The sequence below is a fragment of the Passer montanus genome, unplaced genomic scaffold (assembly GCF_014805655.1).
Source record: "Passer montanus isolate IOZ18808 unplaced genomic scaffold, ASM1480565v1 scaffold19, whole genome shotgun sequence".
Taxonomy (NCBI): Eukaryota; Metazoa; Chordata; class Aves; order Passeriformes; family Passeridae; genus Passer; species Passer montanus.
Window position 1 is genome coordinate 3,819,395 of NW_024366480.1, and position 22,168 is coordinate 3,841,562.

The following is a 22,168-nucleotide window of genomic DNA, read 5'->3' on the forward strand; positions in this document are numbered from 1 at the left end:
GTCTGAGTTTGTTAGCCTTGTGACAAAATGTGTATTGAATAACAGCTATGATCATTTATGGTAACATGGCAGGTTGTGGAAGTCCACTGATGTTGGCTCTCTGCTCAGCTGTAGAAATGTACCTGTACAAAGATAAGTGGTGTGCACCCAGCACTTTTCAAGTCCAAATTAGCTATGAGCCCTAAAGCTGGGAGGATAACATCAGCTCACAGGAAGACATAGAAGCATGTTGTCATCTTGAAATTCTTTAAAAAGCACTTAGGGGTCAACACTCATCTTTCTATCAAGTCTTAATATTACACATGACCACTAGTGGGAAAAAGGAGTATCTGTGAAACACAAGGATAAAATTAACAACACATCATTAACAGACTGTGTAGCATTTATTGGCCCACTAGTTTCCAAGTAGTAATTAAATTATTCTGGTACTGATAATGTGTGACACAATATATGATGAATAAGAAAAAACACAATCACATTGTTTTGCTTTAGTGGTACTGCTTCATGTAGGTTACTAACATTGTACTGTCTTGCTGATAGGTTAACAAGTATGAAGGAAATTACTTGAAGTATGCAGGGTTTTAAGAGGATTTTCAGGTTTTACATTGTTTGGCCTTTTTTTTTGGGAGTGATGTATAGGTTGGAGGTTTTAGCTCTGCTCAAATCAAAGATGTTTTTCATAAATGTGTTAGTGTAATATACATGAAAATTTTTGTCTTAAAATAGAGTGAAACAGGATTCAGAGAAAACGGGAATCTTCTCTCTTCTAACTAAAAAGATTCTTGCTCCAAGGCAACTGTTTCTGAAAGTTATTGGTTTGTGACATGTACTTTGCCAATACCCCATTTTCCTTCTTCTTCCAACCACTGCCATGCCATTTTCAGATCTCCAGTGTCTACAGTTCACAGCAGGAAAGAGAAAAAGGAGCAGCCTTCAATTTCTCTGCTTAGAGTTTGGGCTGTTTCATACAGCTTTTCATTTCTGCTTCTAACCTCTGTTGTTAAACAGAGGCGCTGCTGAAAAATAAACTATTTGACTGTGGTTTTGTTCCCTATTGCCATTATCATCCTTCTAAATAAGTGTTTTTGCCACAGTGTGTGGTTTTCTAGCAAAACAGAGCTTGGAGATTCTTGGTTAAAGCTGAGCTCATGGTTAAATAATACAGGTGAATATAATCATTGCAATTAAAACTGTCCTTGAGTGCTATGGAAGAAGACAAAAAGCTGCAGGGAAGTGTCTGCTGGAGAACCAAGCTTGTTGTTTAGCAAAAAAATTAAATTTGCTTTGTTTGTGTTTGCTTTTATAGAGGCAGCCCTAGTGGTTACATTTTCTAAGAGGTAACAATTATATGAATTATAGCTTAGGTTTTGTTCAAATATTTTGAGGTAAAACCATACTTAATTCGACATGTGGGGAATTTTTTTTGTTGCAGCTAGTTCACTTATTCCCACTGTTAATGATTCAGTTCTGGCATTATAACCCCTTTCCAGGCTTCCACAACTATTATTTTTGGCAGCTGATATTGCCCAGAGCTACCATCTTTCCTTAAACTTATCCAGATCAGGCATTAGTAATAAAGCCCCTAGAAAAAATAAAGCTAGATATGTAGAAATCAAAGATTCTAAGTCAACTAAGTCTTTTGCAAGCTTCAAACTAGAAAGCTTACAGTTAGTGTAGTTCCAAAGCATGAGCTGTATTTTATGAAGGAAATCACATAATGTGTGTCCTTGATTTCTTATCTCAAATGTGCAGATGACACTTTGAAACATAGTGTCTCTTGCTCTGGTAGATTTCTTGACATATTACAACATAGTTAGAAAAAATTGTAAACAAAATAATGAGGAATAATCTTCTACTTGCTGACCAGTCTGCATTAACTGTTCCATGATGTTTTTTCTGGCTACTCACACTGCTGAGTTCAGCAATCATTCCTGTGCCTTTCCAAATTTCTCATAATTCATTTTAGAAGTTGTCCTGCACTACAGAATCACAGGATGGGTATGGCTGCAAGGGTCTGCAGTGGATCCTCTGGTCAGACTTCCCTATGGGAGAAGGGTCATCCCAGAGCACATGGCACAGCATTGCTTCCAGGTGGTTCTTGAAAATCTCCAGGGGGACTCTGCAATCTCTCTGAGTCACCCACACAATAAAGTTCTTCCTCATACTCAGATGAAACTTCCACTGTGTTAGTTCATGCCACAGACCACAGCCTGAAGATGAGTTATCAAGTTATTACTTCTTTGTGGCATAATTGTTTTCATCATTTTGCTTTGCCATCTTTTCCTCAAGAGGAGTTTCAGTACATCTACAGCCTAATCAGTGGGTGGAAATACTGAAGGCCTTTTTTTTTTAATATAGATAGGATGTGTGAAATCCAGTTTAGGTTTTTTCAAGTTTTGCTCTGCCTTTATTTTGAATCTTTATTTTTAATGTCTCTATATTATTTTCATCTATCCTCATTGATAGTTTTATGGATTTTGTAGTGTAGTGCCACTTTAAAAATTGCCTTACAGTGCTCTTGAACTTGTTCTTCCAGCTCATTAATCTAGTGGTAATAGAATTCATCATCTTGCTTAGCCTCCTTTAAAATCTCCGTTACTTTCTATTCTAATGCAATTTTGTGAGATTCTCCTGAAGGAAGGTGTTTTGTTTTGAGATGTAATCAAAGAGAAATAACTACCTATGATAGTTTTGTGAGACTTTCATTGCACATGTATTACTCAATAACATTGATAAGAAAAGGTAATGCAGAGTTTGACAGACATTAGGAAGCACAAGACCAAACCAAGTATTCAAATATATTTAATCAGGTTCCTAAAATAATGCCAAGGTATTTTAAGGATTGAGATTTTAAAATATGAAGAAATGAATATGGCTGTATGTAAAGTATCTATGCAACCATGAAAGGCTGCAGCCTTTTGTCAGAAATGAAACATATCCTTTTATAATTATGTAATTCCAAGACTTCATGCTATAGGAAATATGCCAAGTATTACAATATTTAACTAAACTCAAATGTTTTATCACCAGTGGAGATTGTGAAGGTTTCAAAAAGGAAGTATGTGAGTGTGAATGGCTCCACAATGTAGTATTAAAGACAGCAGATGATGCAGGAGGCTCTTTATGTGTTCCTAGTTAACATAGGGGAGTTCTATGGATGTATCCAATGTATCCATAATTGGAGGGTAGGAACATTGCTATGGTAGTGTAGCAGCCTTGAGTGTTTGACCACAGGCATTAAACACTCAAATAACTTAACACTGAGAAATTCTGAAAAAAATCTAAAAGTCTAGTGGCACTGAGAACACAAAGAATTGCTTTAGAGTGACTTTGAAATATGGCCACAAACTTAATGTGGTATTTCTTATTGCTGCTGTTGTACACAGCACTATTGTACAGTTAGCAACAGAGAACCAAGAAAGATGTTTTCTGGCTCATCAAGCCCAGCCTTCTCCCATTGGGGCAATGCTTGTTATTTTCTCCATCTAATTAACAAATCAAGCTTTTAAAAGTAGCTCTCATGAGCACCAAGGCTGTCCTTGCACATCACTGTCTTTTTTCTGTACATTTTCTAGCCTTACACTTTATTCATAGGGCAACTCAATTTTGACACATTTCTATAAAGCTTTCATCTATTAAATGTTTCTCTTCTGAGGTGTCTGGATGGAACAATTATGTTCCTGTTGTGTTCCTGTTGTTTCATTTCATTTAGTCTTCAACTCTCCCCAGCAAGAATGAATACAGTTTTAAGATGAAGAATTGGAAACATGACATACTTCAGATGAGTCCCCACTGATGTCTTATGCAAATCAATTAATATTTTCCCCTCACTTTTGGAAATATGTCATCTGATGTCTCTCAAGATGATATTTGCTTTTTCCAGGCTTCATCATACTGCCTCACACTCTTCCAGCTGACATTTGCAGATCTTCACCCTTTCCAGTTGAACACGCAGCTTGTAAACAAATGTATTATCTTTACACGTATGACATGTGGGTTTTGATGTTAAAACAATCCCTTTTTCTCACACACTAGTCTTCAAAATTAAAGCAGCTCTCCTGATTGATACTGCAGTGGTAGTCTGTGTTACATACATTACTGGCATCAGAGGTTTACTGACAGTTATCAGATAATTTCTTTTTGTCCTACATCTTGAATTTAAAAAAAATTAGAGACTGTGGTTGCTTTTTTCAGTTTTCACATATCATAGTGGCTTGACAAATGTAGTTAAAATCCACCTTTCAGGCTCTGTGGTTCCACATGTTAATTCCTCCAGAATTCTTTGGTGATTATTTATGTTCCTTTGCCCTCCCCAGCTTGAACCATTGAGCTCCCTGAATTTTCCTTCTTAACCTTCATTCCTGTTAATTAATCAGCTTACTGTCATCTCCATCTGCATTATAATCTTTACTGAATAACAAGGAAGAATGCTTACAAAACTTCTAAATTTATTTTACATCTCTGCCACATTCTTACTTTTTTCCCAGTTATTTATGTATGTATGTCTATACACAGGGATAAAACAGGTAATAACACATACATATGCAATTTTTTCTTACTATTTGCTTTATGTCAGCTTGACTTTTAGTAATCTTGAGTATGCACAGCTGCCATACCTGTGGATTTCTGCATCTTAATTCTAAAAACTTCATAGCTGACTGAATTTACATTTGTTTTAAATTCATATTCTCATTCACTTTCTTGCTATTACCAAAAAAAAAAAAAAGGAAAAAAGACACCTAGAGTACAACCCTTTAGGATCTGTACTTTTATTAAAATCAGTTTTCTATTGCCTATAGAAATGTCTGTAATAACTTTCTCTCCAATTCAGTGATACATCCATACAAGTGGATTATTTACAGATTTAAATTTAGGGCTGTAATTAAACAGAAGCCATTATGTATTTATTTGGTTTCATTTGCCTTTACTTGTCTAAATAGTCCTTGAAAGAAAAGATCAAGTGCTTACAAGTTCTTCATTATTTCACCCAGGGTTTTAGCAATGTGTTGGCCCACCACAAAGTGTTGTGTTGTACATTATAATTTTTTCTCTGCATCATTGATTATTTTAATAAACTTATATTTTGTTATGTAATAAAACAATGAGTTTTTAAAAAATTAATGGTGACTAGAACATCTTTGATACCATGATGTGTAGACATCTGATGGATTTTTTGGCTTCATAATACAAATAATGTTCAGATTAATTATCTTTGTTATTCATGGTTTCCTGTGCAACAAGCACCTATTTTTGTACAGAGGAAAAGAAAGTTGGAAGTGTAAGTCTGCAATGCTGTTCTAAAAACATTTTAATTTAAGTCAAGGCAGCGCAAGATCTGAGTAATGGTTACAGTCAAGACTTTCTATATGACCATTTACTTTTCTTTAGTTTAATTAGTTTTACACTTTTAACATGTGGATTAAGCTGCATTATATTTGCAATCAAGCACAAACTGATTATGCCTTATCACATAATTATGCCTTTTATCACAGGTTCCTTGCAGCTTGGAGTACTGGGATGAGCTTCAGAAATCATTTGTTGCATTCCGGGAATTCAGTCTGTCAGAAAGCAAAGTCTGCGAGCTGCAGCTGCCCAGTGTCAGCCTTGTGAACGATCAGAAGGAGCTCATAGCCTCTGACCTGTGGAGGATTGTCCTCAACAGCAGCCAGAACGTGGCTGATGACCAAAGGTAATTTTAAAGGAGGAGGGATAAAGACATCCAATGCCACACTCCTGAGAAATCTGTTTCAAGAAACTTAGAGAAGATACTTTTTTTATATGTGATAAGAGCAGTTAGTCCTGTACGAGCTTCAGACTGTACCTCATTATCACAGAACAGCATGGAGTGTGCACTAAAAGAGCTTTCCTTTAGGTTCATAGGCATCATAACCATCCAGTTTTTGAATACAAGGCTTACTGAAAAGTGCAGACACCTGATGTCCTGAGACCTCTTAGCTGCGCCAGGCAGTAAAATCAGCTAATTAACAAAAGAAGGCTTAAATGCAATCTGTCCTATAAAGTAGTAGTAAACATTCTTCTTTCATTAAATACTTTCACATCACCTTGATTCTCTCCTCAGTTCAAGTCAACAACTATTTTAAAGATACTGAACAAAATGTTATTATTTCAATAGCATTGCATTATTATTCACACAGATTGCTTACTATGCTAAAAGGAAAAAAACCATAATCAGTGCTTTTTAAACACTGGGGATCCATTTTTCATTATATTTACAGTTAGAAACACTATGTAATGACAGATATTCACTGTGTTTGCATTCATTCCATTTTGGTTAGTATGTAGAGTAAAAAAAAATAAGTACAAGTTCTGTCCAGAAACAGCAGTGGAATTGCTTTCAAAGACCTGCTTAACATTTTATATTTAGAGCAGAAAACCCAAAATTACTCTTTTGGATCATTGGTATTTGCTGATTCTTACTGCTTGTTTATGAACCCAAGCTTCAATGAGTATGTAGCATCCATGTATGTGTTGAATGAAGCTACAGAATTCAGAGAAATCAGGGAATATAAGCATGGCTAACAAAATCAATGAAGAAAATTAAACATCTGGTTTCCATTAATAGTATCAGGTTGGAAATGATTTCTTGATGTTAATTGTGAAAGAATGCATTTTCATCATTGAGAAGTTAAGTGTTTTAGACAAGGTTAATTCCTCTGAATGTGGGACCCTGGCAGAATTGCCTTCCTGGTCAGCTTAACACCACAGAAATGTGAACTCGGTGGGAACTGGAAATGATGTAGTGAAATTTAGTAGATTTTTTTTTTTTCATCAAGGCATTTAGCACTGTAGTCATGTTTATTGTTTTCTGCTGGAATAGGATTTATCACTAGATGCAGTGTTTCATTCAGGGAGCTCTGATAAGCTAATGAGCTGTAATTGTTCAGAAACAACAGGAATTAAACTGAAGCATTTGCAGTTCACTGCACAAGGATTGCAGGAGATGAATGAAGGCAGCAAAAAATATTTACCTCACTGCTGAAGCATTTGAAGGTAAATAAACAGAAGAGAAAGAGGGAAGTCAAAGGAAAATTCCTTGAACTGACACCTACCTGTCCAGAGGCTGCAGTCACTAGTCCTGATACTTTTGTTAGCCTGGGGAATTCATAATAGCTTTAAGAAGTGTAGCTTATACCTACATGAACTAACAGTAGATTGGAAATTTAAAGATTTGTATAGGTCAGGGTGAGCTCCAGAAGCCAGAAACCTGTGAGATATACAAGGAAACCCTCTGATTTGAATCAGGGGAGAGAAAAAGTTATATTCCCTGCCTCAGCAGTGTTTTTAATTTGGAGGCATGGGTTTGTTCTCATGAGACCATGTCTGGAGTACTGTATCCAGTTTTTGGGGCTCTAAACTTAAGAAGGATGTGGGACTCCTGGAGTGATTCTGGAGAAGAGCCACAAAGATGATCAGAGGGCTGGAGCATCTCTCCTGTGAAGACAGACTGAGAGACTTGTAATTTTTCAGTCTGAGGAAAAGGCCGCTCTGAGGAGACCTTAGAGCAGCATTTCAGAACCTAAGGAAAGCTGGAGAGAGACTCTTTGCAAGGACATGTAGTGATAAGGGGGGATGGATTTAAGTTGAGAGAGGGCAGGTTTAGATTATATATGAGGAGCAAATTCTTCACTGTGAGGGTGGTGAGGCACTGGAATAGGTTCTCCAGAGAAGCTGTGGGTGCCTCATCCTTGGAAGTGTTCAAGGCCTGCCTGGGTGGGACTTTGACCATCCTGGTCTAGCGTAAGTTGTCACTGCCCTTGGCAGGGATATTGGAACTATAGTCTTTATGGTTCCTTCCAACCCAACCCTGTCTGTGGTTCTATGATACAAATTCAAACTGATCTCTGATTTCACACAAAGCTGCACTGCAAGCTTTCTTAAGGATGGCTGCAGGAAGGACCGGTGTGGAAGAAGTAGTCCTGACCAGTCAGGAGTGATCCTTCTCAGGAAACCTTCATAGGTCAAACCAAGAGCAGCTGTTCCTCAGATAGGAGGCTTTGACCTACAGTGTTTGAGGCACAGTGGCTTTTTCTCAGAAACAGAGCAAACATGCCAGTGACACATCACTGACCTGGAGGTTTTGAGACAGAGCCCAAGGGCTGAATGTGTATGGTTACAGCTACAGAACAAATTGAAGGTAATAGTTGAACCCTGAGGGGTCGTGTTATGTTAAAGGGAAGCCTTGTGTAGGAGATGGTGACAGAAACTGTGGACCTGCAGAGAACACAAACCTTTCTAGACGTCTAGTGGCTCATAGGAAGTCCATGTTGGAAGTAACTTTGCTGAAAATGCGGCTTCATCAAACATACTGCTGCTGGGATGGGTAATTTCTTCTCACCAAGCACTCTGAAATATGTTCTAGATTCGACTAAACCAAAAAATGCCTGACTTGGTTTTGAGAGAGACAGTGCCCAAAGTCTTGTTCCTAAAGCCAGCATTTAACATGGGATTTTGCAGACTCGTGGGAAGAGCCTCAAGGCTTGATGCCAGTGCTGAGGTAAACTAGGGAATTCTAATGCTGAGGGACCTGTGAGAGTAAGAAACAAAGGCTGTAGAAAAGTTGAACCTCAGTTTTCCTTTACACTTACAATGATTTGACATCAGTTACATGCTGCAACTGTATGATTGGTTAGCAATTGTAATGCACTATTAATTGCAAAGTATAAAAATGCTTAGTCTTGTTCAAGTTTATCTTCTTGGTCTGATGTTGCATTTTGGGTCAGACTCTAACCACTGCCATATGCATGCAGCTGCTGCTCAATGATATTTTTTCCTTAAAATTCTGCAGGTTTTGTTGGGGTTTTTTTTTTTTTTTTGTGGTAACTCTGTGATATGCTAATTATTATTAGCAGAGAGCTGACCCATTGTGGTTTAGTGCTTTATTACTGATTCCTAACATTGGTTATAAAGTATGAAATTTAGGTGTCTTATGTGACAGGAAAACAAGGTTTGTGAGAAGATGTAGATTCAGCTGATACGATGAGCAGTAGCTGGCAGGGTGAAATAGAGCAGCCAGTAATGAATATGGGAATATGCAAAGATGTCATGACTCAAATCCCGTGGTATGCAAGCTCTTCTGAGATTGATCAGGAGCTAACTGGAAGTACAAAAATCAAGGAGCTGTCTGATGAAGGGCATAATATATACATGTAGGTTGGTTTTTTTTGAGAAATTTGCATCCTATTAATTATTTCTATGTATGTATACGGTTTGCACGAACATTTATGGAAGTTTATTCAATGAATGAGCAAATTTGAAGTACTAAGTGAAATAATTTAGCATCTCTTTGGGGATGTAGTATTTATGAAAGAAATCATATATGGCATAAATGACTGTTTATGGAAGACCTTAAAACAGGGGATTACAAAGAAATTATCACAGAAAAAATTATTTTTATGAGTTGCATTTGGCTGTTGCAGGACTAACAAATCATAATTGAAATTACTTTTTAAGCTCTCTTTGGTTGGTGAGACACTAAAGCCCCTTCCTGGTTTGGTTGGGAATGATTTATACATTTTTTTTTGTTAAGTGGGTTACATTACAAGATGCTTTGTATATTTGTGCATCTTCTGTGTAATTTAAACAGTATTTTTATCATTACTGACATATTAATATAAAATAGTAATTGAAAGTGCCTTAAGATACAAACCATGAAACAAGTACAAAAACTTTTAAATAAGCCTTAAATTGCTACTTTTTAGAAATTCAAGTGAGGAATCGTGATCATGTTTCTTGCTAATTGTTTCAGCTTTTATTCAAAGTAAATGATGTACTGGGTTTTGACCTCTAACAATTTGGGTTCAGACCAGTATTTGAGTCATAAATTAAATGAGTTAAGTGGTCTCTTTCTTCTTCCCAGTGGATATTTTCCCATGTTGTAGTTTCATCACAAATGGCAGTTTTGGTTTAAATATTTCTCTCTTAAAATAACAAGAATAATGAAGGTCACTGCTAAGTCATTGTTCTCAGTTGCCATATGTTTAACTTGAGCTGCTTTGCAAGATGTGAAATATCATCATTTATATTACTTCAAATGTAGATATTTTCCATTTTAAATATTCTGATATTTCCCAGAACTTAATAAAGAAAAAAGAAAAAGAAAAAAAAATCTGGTAATAAAGTCAGGTCAGTTTTATTTTTAATTTCCTCTGCTTTTGTCACATTCCTGCTTTAGTATGATGTGCCAAACACAAAGCAGTAGAATCTGGTTCTTCCTCTTCTTTCACAGCTAAAAAATTGTGGACAGTCCACACTTCACTTTGTAGGTCCAAGGAAGCCAAGAATTGTGGGGGTGTTTTTGTATTGTATTCACTTGATGAACAAATTTTTGTTTCACAATTGCATCTTCTTCTGATATTAATGTTCCTACTCTTGTTCATCAAGACTTAATAGACATTTTCCCGTATTTTCATTTAACACTGCTTTATTGCTGTTTGTGCAAAGCATGTGATAAAGGGCTGCATTTTTTTCTTTTCATGCTCTCTGCAAAGTTAAAGGAGAAAGTGGCAGTGCTGCAGGTCTGATGGAAGCCTACCTAGGCAAAAATTTTAAATGGGATTCAATTTCAAATCAGGGTCATGGTAGTGACTACAGTTCATCTTTAAAAACTGTTTATTTATATTATGACTTTTTATTATAGTAGGGTTTTTTTAAAGAAAATACTATAATAATTTGATTGCTGCTTTTAGCATATTTTGTGCTGTAGCTGACTTACACTGTTACTGTACCCTTATTTTCATAATGACATGGTGGCTAAAATTCAGAATATGGTTTCTGGTTGAGTAAAAATCAAATGGACCCCCACACAGATAAAACAATTACTTGATTTATAATAACTTGATTGCTGCTTTTAGCATATTTTGTGCTGTAGCTGACTTACACTGTTACTGTACCCTTATTTTCATAATGACATGGTGGCTAAAATTCAGAATATGGTTTCTGGTTGAGTAAAAATCAAATGGACCCCCACACAGATAAAACAATTACACTTCAGAAAAAGTCTTGGCAGATAGGAAAGCAGTGGTGAAAGATCCTTGTTGCAGTTCTTCTCAGATGGTTCCTAGAAGGCTATTTTCTCTCTGTAGAGATGGTGGTTTAGGATGCTCTGTCCTGCTCCTCTCAGTCCCCTACTGCCAGTGCTTGTCCCTTCCTGGCAGGGCAGAGGATGCAAGGCCAGTTCTGTCCCATGGGGCAACTTTGTCCCATCCTCATTTGCTATTTCTCTCTTGTTAAGTTTTTAAGCTGGTTGGACTCTTGAATTTTGCAAGGTTTCCGTGTTGGGCCTTTTTGGTTTCTAAGGTGGCTCCATCAGGAAACAAAAAGCAGCTTTGAATCCTTTTGTTCCCAGCATTTTAAGTTATTGAGTATTACCTCTCTGTGGTCTGTTGCTTGTGGGGCAGAAAAAATGGAGAAAAAAATTGGCTAAATGCGTTACAATATTTCCCTGGTGTGAAGCTCCTGCCACATTTCCTTCTGCATCAGGCATGTTCTGTTGCTCTGTCATCATGGTGTTTATGAGTGAGAAATTACAAAAGTTCCACCACACTAAAATGCTCAATAAATAAAAAGCAGATATATAAATTTTACTAAATAATAAATTGGAAGGTTTTGTTTGGTTTTTATGCTATGAAAATAGGCATCTCCAAAATACATCAAAAGAAATAAAAATGCATAGTCACTGATAGATGAGTCAAGAAATAGGTTTCTGAGGACAATAAATATATATTGTCAGAATAAACCTCAAATATCAGAAATAGATTTCCTTCCTCTTTACTGCAATCAGTGTTACAGCTGTTCATGAAATCAAATCTTAATTCAGAATATCAAGGTGCAATTAGTTTTTTTTAAAGTTCTTCATAGTTTGGTTAACATTTGTTTGCTCTCATCTACCCCAACAGAAAAGTGTTTTCATTTCATATGTTCCTGAATTTCTGTTTCTAATCAAAACGCAACAAGCAAAACATCTTAAAATATTAATAGTTATTTTGAAAGAACTAACCAGTTTTTCAGATTCAAAAGCACTTAGTTGTCTAAATCAGCATATGAATTTTTGTCCTTTTGGATTTGGTTCCTTCCTTTGTTCCAGCAATCTAAGAAATATCCATGGCAGACAGAGCAAAGTAAAGCATCCTATTTCTCTGTTATCCAGTCCCATAGAGATTTTATCATGTGAACACAAAGAATAATTTTATTTCCAAAGGTGCCAGTTCTCCAAAGGCGTACAACACTGGTTTTGGAATGTAAACAAGCAATTTAAACAGGTAAAGAAGCACAGGAAAGCAGCTAAAGTTCTGATTAAGTAATTTATCTTTCATATTTTCCTGACCTAATCTATTCTTAGTACCCTGGCATGATTCTTTGATAATTAGCTAATCTTAGTTGGTTTTACTGCTGTGTAAGTATTTTATGTCCGCAAGCCTTAAGCTGGATTTAAGCTCTGTAAATAAATACTCTACTAGATAGTTACTGCAACACTAAATAATACTGATCCATTTACCTATCCATGGAATTCCATGCATTTGCAGCTGAATATTTTGAGTACCTACTATATTTGTGCATAATTTTGAAGTAAAACACATTGCATGATGAAAAACCCGGTCCTAAAAGCTTAAGGTATGTTGCTTGGAAAGCCATTGTTCACATCTAAACTTATGTTTGAATTTAAATTATTTTTTAAAATGTTAATGGAATTGGATTTATAGTGCTTTATAAAATCTAATGACTTTCTGACAAAAATATTAAGTTGACCTTAGTCCATCTTTCATTAAATTTTATTTTAAAAATAAAGATATTATTTGACTGAGGATGTGGTTCTAATTCTCTTGAATCAAATCTAAACTTTTAAACTAAAACTTTTGAGAGTCAAACTTCAAATGGAATGAGAGTAAGTTTTTGCTAAATTAGAAAGTTTATTTATACTTCTGTGGTGTCTTAGCAGGTTATAGAATTATGATGTAGTGTTAGTTCCTCTCAAGAGACTGAAAGATAATGCTTGGAAATTCATGGTGTTAGGAGCACAGCTATGAAAAAAAATCTGGACGGTGGCACGTGAAATGTATAGTTAATATGTTAGTAAAGGGCTCCAGACTGAGCTTATAGTACTTGGATATAATTTTTGAATCATGATTTTAGAGTGAGAAGGGCAAAGGAAATAAAGCTTACAAAGACATGGGGTTCATACATAGAAGTAGTTTGGTGGTTGAAGTTGGTTTCCTTAAAATCAAGTGGAAAAAACCAAATTCTCTTGACCTTTCACCTCATTCTTATAGCTTTAATAACAATAATTACTCTGTTTAACCATTTCAACAATTAAATATACCTGGCATATTTTGGTTTTATTTTCTGCAAATAGGCTTTGGGTTTGTGGTTCAAATATTTGTAAATTGAAAGCGTAGCTTGATAAAAGCATGGATGGATTGCAGTCTTGTCTGTTACGGTCTGCTTTGGAAAAAGTACAGACACTGGCATGAGCAGTTAAAATAAAACCATGATGTTGTCTGTGTCAGAAAATGAGTGTGGAACATCCTCAATTCCTGCTGTAAAGCTGCAAAATCCTGGAAGTGCTGAAGTACTACTTTGTTACCTTCCTTCTGCAGCTCAGAGAGTGAATCTGGCTCCCAAAGCGCGTGCGATCAGCTTGTGACCCCCACGGCATTAGCGGCCTGCACCAGGGTTGACTCCTGTTTTACTCCTTGGTTTGTGCCATCACTGAGTGTGCTGATCCAATTTACCTGTTTGGAAATCCATCTATGCCATCATCTTGATCAACTTGGCACAGGTAGGTACTGCTTTATGGACAATAATAAAATCATAGTTCACAGATGCTGCTTAAGCACTCCTGCTCCGTGTAGTCCCTGTTTCCTCATTCAAACAGGCATTCTTGCAACAAGCCATCACAAACAGCCACCAGTGGCTCAGGCTTCAGGGTGAAACCGATGACTTGTGTGCTCTGAGCCTGTGCACAGGGCTGGCAGTGAGGCTGGAGGAGCAGCCCCTTCCTGCCCCTGCAGTGGGTAACTGTAGAAGCCGTCTGTTTCCATAGTCTGATTAGGGACAGCAGGTGCCACTTCACTTTTGAGCTGTCTTAGTGAATGAATTTGATCTTTTACATTTTCCAGTGTATTAACAGTACTGTTAAAATACTTGAAGATTTTGCAACCCGCTTAGTAAAAATTCCTTGGAAGAGCTCTGAGAACTGCAGATTTAAGTTATTTCAGTTATGATCACTTTTGGAGCTACATCTGGTTTTGTTCAGTGCTCTCTGTCATTGCATTAATGGCAAATACATTCCAAGAGATCTTTAGATTATTGTCTGATTTTCAAATGCCAGGAATGCTTTCTATGGAAGACGGGCAAACTTCTGGGATAATTTTGACAAGGACAGCTTTCTTTGTGTGTAGTTTTCGTGTTTCTGCAAGTATTATAATATATTCATTATCAAATCATACCAAGACTGACATTCAGTGACTAGCAAATAATTTCTTCTCTGTCAGCTACCTCTATCAGTACGTAATCTTCCTCACTATTACAGTCCAATTTCAGATGCTCAGTCTTTAAAATTACATATACTGGAAAAGGCAAAAATCTGATTGAAATCAAACGCAGCTGTTTTATTTCTCAACAGTGACTGAGCTTATGCTGTTGTTACTGTTGTTACAGCATCTAAACGCTTTACGTTTTGGGGCTCCTTTTGTGCTATGCTATACACAAAGGGAGCACAAAAGTTGTTGTATCCATTACAGTTTGTAGAATAACAGGGCTTGATCCTGGATAGGGATGAGTGTTTTGGTTCCAAATCTGCAGAGCACTAGAGCATATGCTAATTTTAAGCATGTGAATAGTTCCAGCAACATAAATAATAGCATCAATGGAAATATTCACATGCTTAATGTTACACAAGGGCTGTAAATGCCTTGCAGTGTCTGCTGCCTCAGTGCTCAGCACTTTGCACCACTGAGACTTCAACGAATCTGATAAGATCTTTTTTGTGATACATTTCTCATGCTTTAGTCTCAGGATACTGTTTTGTTTCATTTCTCGTATTATGGGGTAGTATGTCGCATTTCAGTGGGTTTGTGGTCTTGAACTGTCCATAATTGCAGAAAAGACAGCTTCCAGTGTGGAGCCTTTTAGCCTGCAGAGTCACATGTCAGCAAATACTGTATTGCCAGTTTTTATTGTGTTTGTAATGTGCTATGAGTCCAATATCATATACACCTACTGTAGCAAAAATTCCCCCAGAAATATGGTTCCTGTTCCAAATAGGTGCCAATATGAAGCATTGAGCAGTGTGAAGATAAAGCAGTTTCACTGGCTGGTTTATTTACCATGAAAAGGTTTTGTTCTGCAGATACTTTCATTTGCAGCTGCTATTAATTATGACACTGTTTTACATCTAACAAACAGTGTGAACAGGATTCATTTCAGAAATGTCAACTCTTTGATGGATTTACTTGTTTTCATCTTTACGTACAAGCAGTAAAAAAACAATTTACAAAAATATAAAGAGTGCAGCAATGGTTCTAGTCTTGTTTGTTCTTTTACTTTTCAGCACCACCAAAGTTTCTTCAGCCATTTTTATCTGATAAGAACATGCCATCTGAACTAGAATACATGATCGTTTCCTTTGATGAGCCTCACGTGTATCTTCGTCAGTGGAACGATGAGTCAGTGTTCCAGGAGATGCAGTTTTCGACTCAAGCTGACTGTAAACTTCTGGAATGTCGAAATGTGACCATGCAAAGTGTTGTGAAACCTTTCAAAATCTGGGGGCAGATTGCTGTTTCCAGCGGCACAGCAGGAAGGCTGTTCGACTGCACGATGATGGTTGACCCTATTTCCATCAGCTTTGGCCAATATGCACTTCATTCTCTAAATACAGCAATTCAAGCTTGGCAACAGGTATGCAAAACACAATAATGAGAAAAAATATAGCTACTGTGATTAATTCAATAGCAAATTAGAATATCAACTGCTTTCATTAAAATATTTCAAGATGTAAAAGCCCTAACGTATACTGAATTTTTTTTTCCTAATTAGCATTAATTCTGTGATAGCAATGAAAATTAGGAAAAAAGTATGTAAGGGTGAATGTAGCCAGAATGGCCTGAATTTCACTGAAACTACATGGAATCATATCAGAATAATCAAAACTCTGGTCTTGAAATGCAAAATAATCTATTAATTCATTAAAAGGTGAGTGTCTTTTCATGATAAGTCAGCTCAGCTCAGTCTGAGCAACAGCACATATTGTTTCCAGCTACTACTTCCATCCTTATTGAAGTTCAACACTAGTTTCACGTTACATTCTGTGCAAGCAGCATTAATGGCTGAAGCCAGTCCCAGTATAAGAAACTTGCTTCTGCAATGACCCCTCAAAGGCCTGTAATTCCCTGACTTCACTATAGCCTTGAAATCAAATCATTCTCTTCATCTGCCTGAAGACCTATGTGGAGCCTGGGAATTAATTACCTATCATGGCACTACAATAACAAAGCCCCCAAAAAAGGATAAAACATCTGTTTTATATCAAAAAATTCTTTTTTAAGGGCATTCCATGGTTTTCTTGTTGCAAAAGGACATTCATAAAACAAGATCTAGTGTGATTTAAATCTTCACAGCTGGCTCAAATATCAATGTGAACAAAAATCTTTGTAGCTCCAATTTCTGTTTTTTGTCATATTTTGAACAATGCTTTTAATAAAAAACAAACATAGAAAGTATAAGAGAGTCCTTGTAGGCTGTTTAAACCCAAAATATTTCTGACTTAGTACTAGTCCCTCATCTAAGACATGTGTGGCAACTACTGCAAAATGGCCTTCAGAAAGGTCAGTTTCCTCTTAGGATGGGGGGAAAAAAGATCTCTCAGACATAGCTATACATATAAATAAAATATGGTGCATAAATATTTAAATGTTTTAAACCACATCACAGTGTGAATGACTGACTGACTACTCTGTGCCTTGAAGGAATATTTTGAGTTGAAAAAAATGGAATTGTATATTTGATTAAGTAGAGCCATATGTCGCATGGTATATTGCTGACAGGTACATTCTATGAATAGTTGGTACTGATTTATACATGGATTTGGCAATGTTAACATGAGCCACAGGAGGATATAATTCTGTAATTGTTGCTGTAATTTTCTCGTTTCCTCTCATGTCAGGGGTACTTGCCACCATGTTCTGATGTGGTGGGTATCTAGCCCAGAGTATTTGAGATTAAAAACTTGCATCGCTTTGAAATTAGGGAACAGTTAACACACAAGTGGGTTCAAAATAGCTTATTAAATTAATTGTTGCCAAGATGGTTTTTATGTGACTTTACCTCAGTTTGAGGGGGTTGGCATGCCCTGAACAGGGAGGGAATATGTTTCCCAATAATAAGCATTGTTTGATGTCTGCTGTTCACACAAAATGCAGTATAAAAGCTACAACTAGAAGCATGAATTTAATAACCAGGAAGGGTTATTTGAATTCTCCACATATTTTTTACTGGATTAAAATCTGCAACAAGTGATGTTGGAGTCAGTAGACAGACAGATGAAGCATGAAACAATTTGGCCATGCACCTTTAGGTCAGGAGTCCAGAATTAACAGAAGCCTCTGTCAGTGTCTTTGTTTCCTAGATATGGACTGATTTTTGTTGTTGTTGTTGTTGTTATTTTTTGTGGGTTTTTTTTTGTTGGTGGGTTTTTTTTAAATTAAGTAATGGCGAGCATTTTGAAAGTACATTAAGCCTAAAAAATACCAGGCTTTATACTTCTAAGTCACATGCTGAAAATCTGAGAGGATTAGCACTTTTTAAAAACAGTTTCCCCTTTTGACATATTTCACTGTCTAATCTGAAATCCCTGTTTAAGTACAAGCAGTAACTGACTAATGCACATCTAAATACAAAGCTAGAGTAATGGGTTTAATAATTAAAGACCTGGGCAAGGAACTTCAATATTGTTATTAATTTAGTTCTATAATTTAATAATAATACAGAAACTATCAAGTGAGATAGAAAATGCATGTTTCCTGTGAACATACATTGGTGGAGCGTGTGGTATTTTTTTCCCTTTATTTGGGCATTTAAGCCTTCATGAATTGTTTTACAGCCTTATTGTTTTGAGATATCTAGAGACAGAGGTCAGCTGAGACAAGAGCTCCCCAGGTGTGGTACAAAGTGTTATTTCTGGGAAAAAGCTTTTTCTTTGTGGTCTCACATAAACCAGGCATTGCAACTCTTTTCCCAAACTCCACAGAAATTAGAAAATCTCCTGTTTTAAACCTGTTTTACACCACTAGAACTTCTTTTCCTCAAGGTCTGCTGGGTGCTTAACCTTTCTGTTGGCAGTTGCATAAGTTTTTTTAATGAGCTGAGTCAGTCCAAATGCCATCTGTGATCGCAGTGGTTTCCCCATCTTTCTACAATAAGCACGAAGAACAAAGGGAAAAGGATACTGAAGGTTTCTAACTGATAATGCCAGGATATTGCTATGAGTGAAGTTTAAAGAACCCTAAGGAAAATGTTATTTTCTCTTAAAGAGCCTGCAAGGGAGACAAATTGCAAAAGACTTTCTTTGAAAAAAAAAACATTACTAGGTGATATTGTGTGTCTGTGTGGACATGAGAGGTGGAGAAAAAGCTTGCACAAGTCTTTGTTAGCTTGTGAAGCACAAAGAAAAAAAACTTTGTGCATATGAAGAGGCCTAGTCTTTTACGGTGTGGGTTTGAAATAGCTGTGAGATAAGACACAAGCAGAAAGTCCTGAGACTGAAAAGCCCTGGTGACTAGTATTATGTGGGATGTTTTCCCCCCTCTCTGAATAGAATTCACAAAATATTTGAAAGACCAATAAATGAGAGACACTTTCCAGGCCTCTCTGAGAGAAAATAACAGCTGAAAAATGATCTAAAGAGAGGCAGGAAATTGTCCCTCAGGAACTGACCCTAATCTGTATCTGATTCAAGCTGTTAATCTTTTGCTGATACTTTTGATTTGCTGTTTTAATTCAGAGAGGTTTTTTTTTTTTTTTTTCCTAATCCACACTTAGGTGTTTTCAGCTCCTGGAATCATCATTCAGCCCTTCAGCATCACTGCCACACAAATGGCCTGGTTCTATTTGGTTCTATTTGCCTGGTTTCTCTAGACATTCTTTTATCAATCAAGATGTCTTCACTCCATCCTTTTCATGTGTGTCCAGTGGATAGTTGCCACACTGAGCTAAAGCATCCTCAAGCTTCCTTGATGTTCCTTTAGTCATCTGTTGTTATTAAGACTCGAGGCATCAGTAGCTTTCTCTCAAGCCTGGCAGTACAGACCAATGCCCTGTCATGCAAATCTTGGTGTTTCCTTGGTTAAAATTTTGGAACTATTATAAAGTGGAACCTAAAATACCTCTTTCACTTAACTTTGAGAACTGTTGTTAAAAGAATTGAATCTAGTAGCAAATCTAGCTTTCAAGACTAATGATTAATGGCAGTCATTCATCAGCACTAAAATGTGTGCAAGTGTATTAATAATTCCTGATAGGATAACATTCCCCAAGCAGAAGTTAGAAGTTCTATGCATGCCAAAAACTCGCTGGATTCTCTTTTCCCTCTGGGAAATGCAAAAACCTACAGTTTGTATGTGCTTACTTGAAACTTAAGTTAGCTACTAAGGTAAAAAGAAGGAAGTTCATCATCTTATGACATTATTCTTTCAATCTCTGTGTATCAAGAACATGTATTGGAGTGAAAAGAAAAGGCTTTTCTTAAATTCCCCTGGGGTTGTGTATAGGTTTGACTCTTAACAACATGCTGAGCTCTATGAATAGTAAATCCTCCCATTTAAAAAGAACATTTTGCAAAGCTGTAACAGGAAAATACATATACTTGCGGTATACTTAAGGGTATGTGGGTATGGCAACTTGACAGTAAAAAGTCATAGATCCTCCACTGGAAAATGCCAAAATAAACTCTGCACTCACTGTAAATGTCAGCCTTTAGCACACTCAGATCTGCTACTGAATGTGATACAGACATACTGCTCTGTAAATCTTTTGCTGCTTGGAAGAGGTGCAGTTTTGGTTATGCTCACCTGGCTGCTGTTTCACAAAAGATACCTGATTTTATGCAGAAGGAAGAGATTTAGGAATAAGTTTTAATCTGAATATTCTCATGCTGAAATATTCCTAGGGTGTATGGTATTTGCACAAACACACCCAGGCAATCATTCTGACATTCAGTTACAAAAGGAATTACAACCTGCCTTGATTAAGGATAAAGAGGCAACAGACACAAACTGAAACACAGGAAGTTCCATCTGAGCATCATGAAAAACATCTTAACTGTGAGGGTGACCAGTCACTGGAACAGATTGCCCAGGGAGGTTGTGAAGTCTCCTTCTTTGGAGATATTTAACAGCTGCCTGTGTGGGATCCTGGGCAGCTTGCTCAGGTGAACCTGCTTTAACAGGGGCATTGGACTTGGTGGCCTCCAGAGATCCCTTCTAGCCCCAAACATCCTGTAGATTCACCTTAGGTTCTTCTGGAGACACCAGTAGTGAACATGCATTTAAGAATGCTAAACTGGGCATACCTTGCACACTTCAGTTCTCAGAGAAACTTCCATGTGCGTCACTCAGTAATGTGCTACAAGCAATGCACCAGACTGGTTTTCAAGGATAACTAAAGCTGCATAGGGATCTATCAGGAAATATTTCTCTCCCTGTTCTTTGAGCTCTGAATTTCTGCAGACTTCCAGGCACACTGTTATCAAAGAGCTAAGGGATCCATATGATTAGAGACAGGGAAGGTGCTAGCTTTGTAAGGTCCATATAAAAGGTCCACTGAGAGAGCAAGGAGGGGAAGCAGAATCAGCTCTCATAATCCATGGAGGTTCCATAAGTTAGAGAAAACATCATGGGAAGAAAGGATGAGTAGCTTAGCTGTGTTGTGAAGAGGGAAACCAACCAACAGAAAAATATTGTCATAACAGTGTGCTAGGAAAGATCGGCCAGTAAGAGGTAACAAAAACCACAAGAAGGTGAATATTTTGGGTTAGAACAGTTAAATTGCATAAAGACTATCCAAATGTTTGTTTCTTTGAATAATTGTTGCAGTTGCTAGATAGTTGCTTGTAAGTGGAAGGTGCCAGCCCACTAGGCTGGCACTAGGTGCCAGGTGACTAGGGCAGAAATATATGAGATGGTCTCCAAATCAAACTGTTAGTCACAATTTGACCTCTCCCATACAGGGGATTATAGCTTGTGCCTTCAGAGGTAGAAGACCTGTAGCTGTGGCAATTTTTATGATTGTCATATAGTCTCATTGTGCCAACAGAGTGCCAAGCAGCCAGACGAAAAGCAGCAAGAGAGGGATGCAAAGATGCTGAAGAAAAAATATTGTAAAATCTAAAATACTTTTTTTTCCTATTAAATGGCATGATACATGTTCAAACCAGCCTCATGGAGCTGTGAAAATACTCTACTCAATACTCTACTCTCCTTTTTTTCCTTTAGTTGTCTTTTCAAGTGATGTGGTATCATGAAAGAGGGAATCTTCTGCTGATCCACAGCAATATTTCAAAGTAGAAGCAGAGGCTGGGAAAGAGGAACTGTAAAACTGTTGGCCTGAGAGCTCAGTTGTCAAGCACTGAAAAACCTCTTCATGCCTCTCTGCTCAGCCCCTTGTACTCTGTCTGCCCTATGTAACATCATTTCCCACTGAATTTAATGTGGTTGAAGGTTTTTGCCCAAATTAGAAAACCTAATTTTATTGCAGTTTTAAATCTTTGAGGTTTGCATTACAGAAACATAAAGTAAAATATTTTAAGTCTTAGGATATATTTTGTCAACCCAGAAACTAGATTCTGCAGAGATTACTACGAGGCCAAAGCTAAGGAAAGAGATCTTGCATTTCTGTGTTGTAGCAGTCGCCACTGGGCAGGCAGCTGCCAAATGTCCTGCAACTGACATTGATTCTTCCTGGCTCTCATATCCCTTTCCTTTCAGAACCGATGCCCTGAGGCAGAGGAGTTTGTCTTCAGCCATTTCGTGATCTGCAATGACACCCAGGAGACGCTGAGGTTTGGCCAGGTGGATACTGATGAGAATATTTTGCTGGCTACTCTCCACAGTCACCAGTACAGCTGGCGCTCGCACAAGTGCCCCCAGGTATGGCA

The 22,168-nt window shown here is 37.2% G+C and overlaps 1 protein-coding gene across 1 annotated transcript in view; it reads left to right on the top strand.

Annotated features, from left to right (window-relative positions):
- The window catches only part of VPS13B (vacuolar protein sorting 13 homolog B), a 423,217-nt gene that overhangs the window by 353,848 nt on the left and 47,201 nt on the right, over nt 1-22,168 (top strand). Inside the window, exons 38-41 of the mRNA XM_039705990.1 lie at nt 5,493-5,689; nt 13,614-13,795; nt 15,569-15,918; nt 21,999-22,160. Coding sequence (XP_039561924.1) covers nt 5,493-5,689; nt 13,614-13,795; nt 15,569-15,918; nt 21,999-22,160 — 891 coding nt within the window. The remainder of the gene's footprint in view (nt 1-5,492; nt 5,690-13,613; nt 13,796-15,568; nt 15,919-21,998; nt 22,161-22,168) is intronic.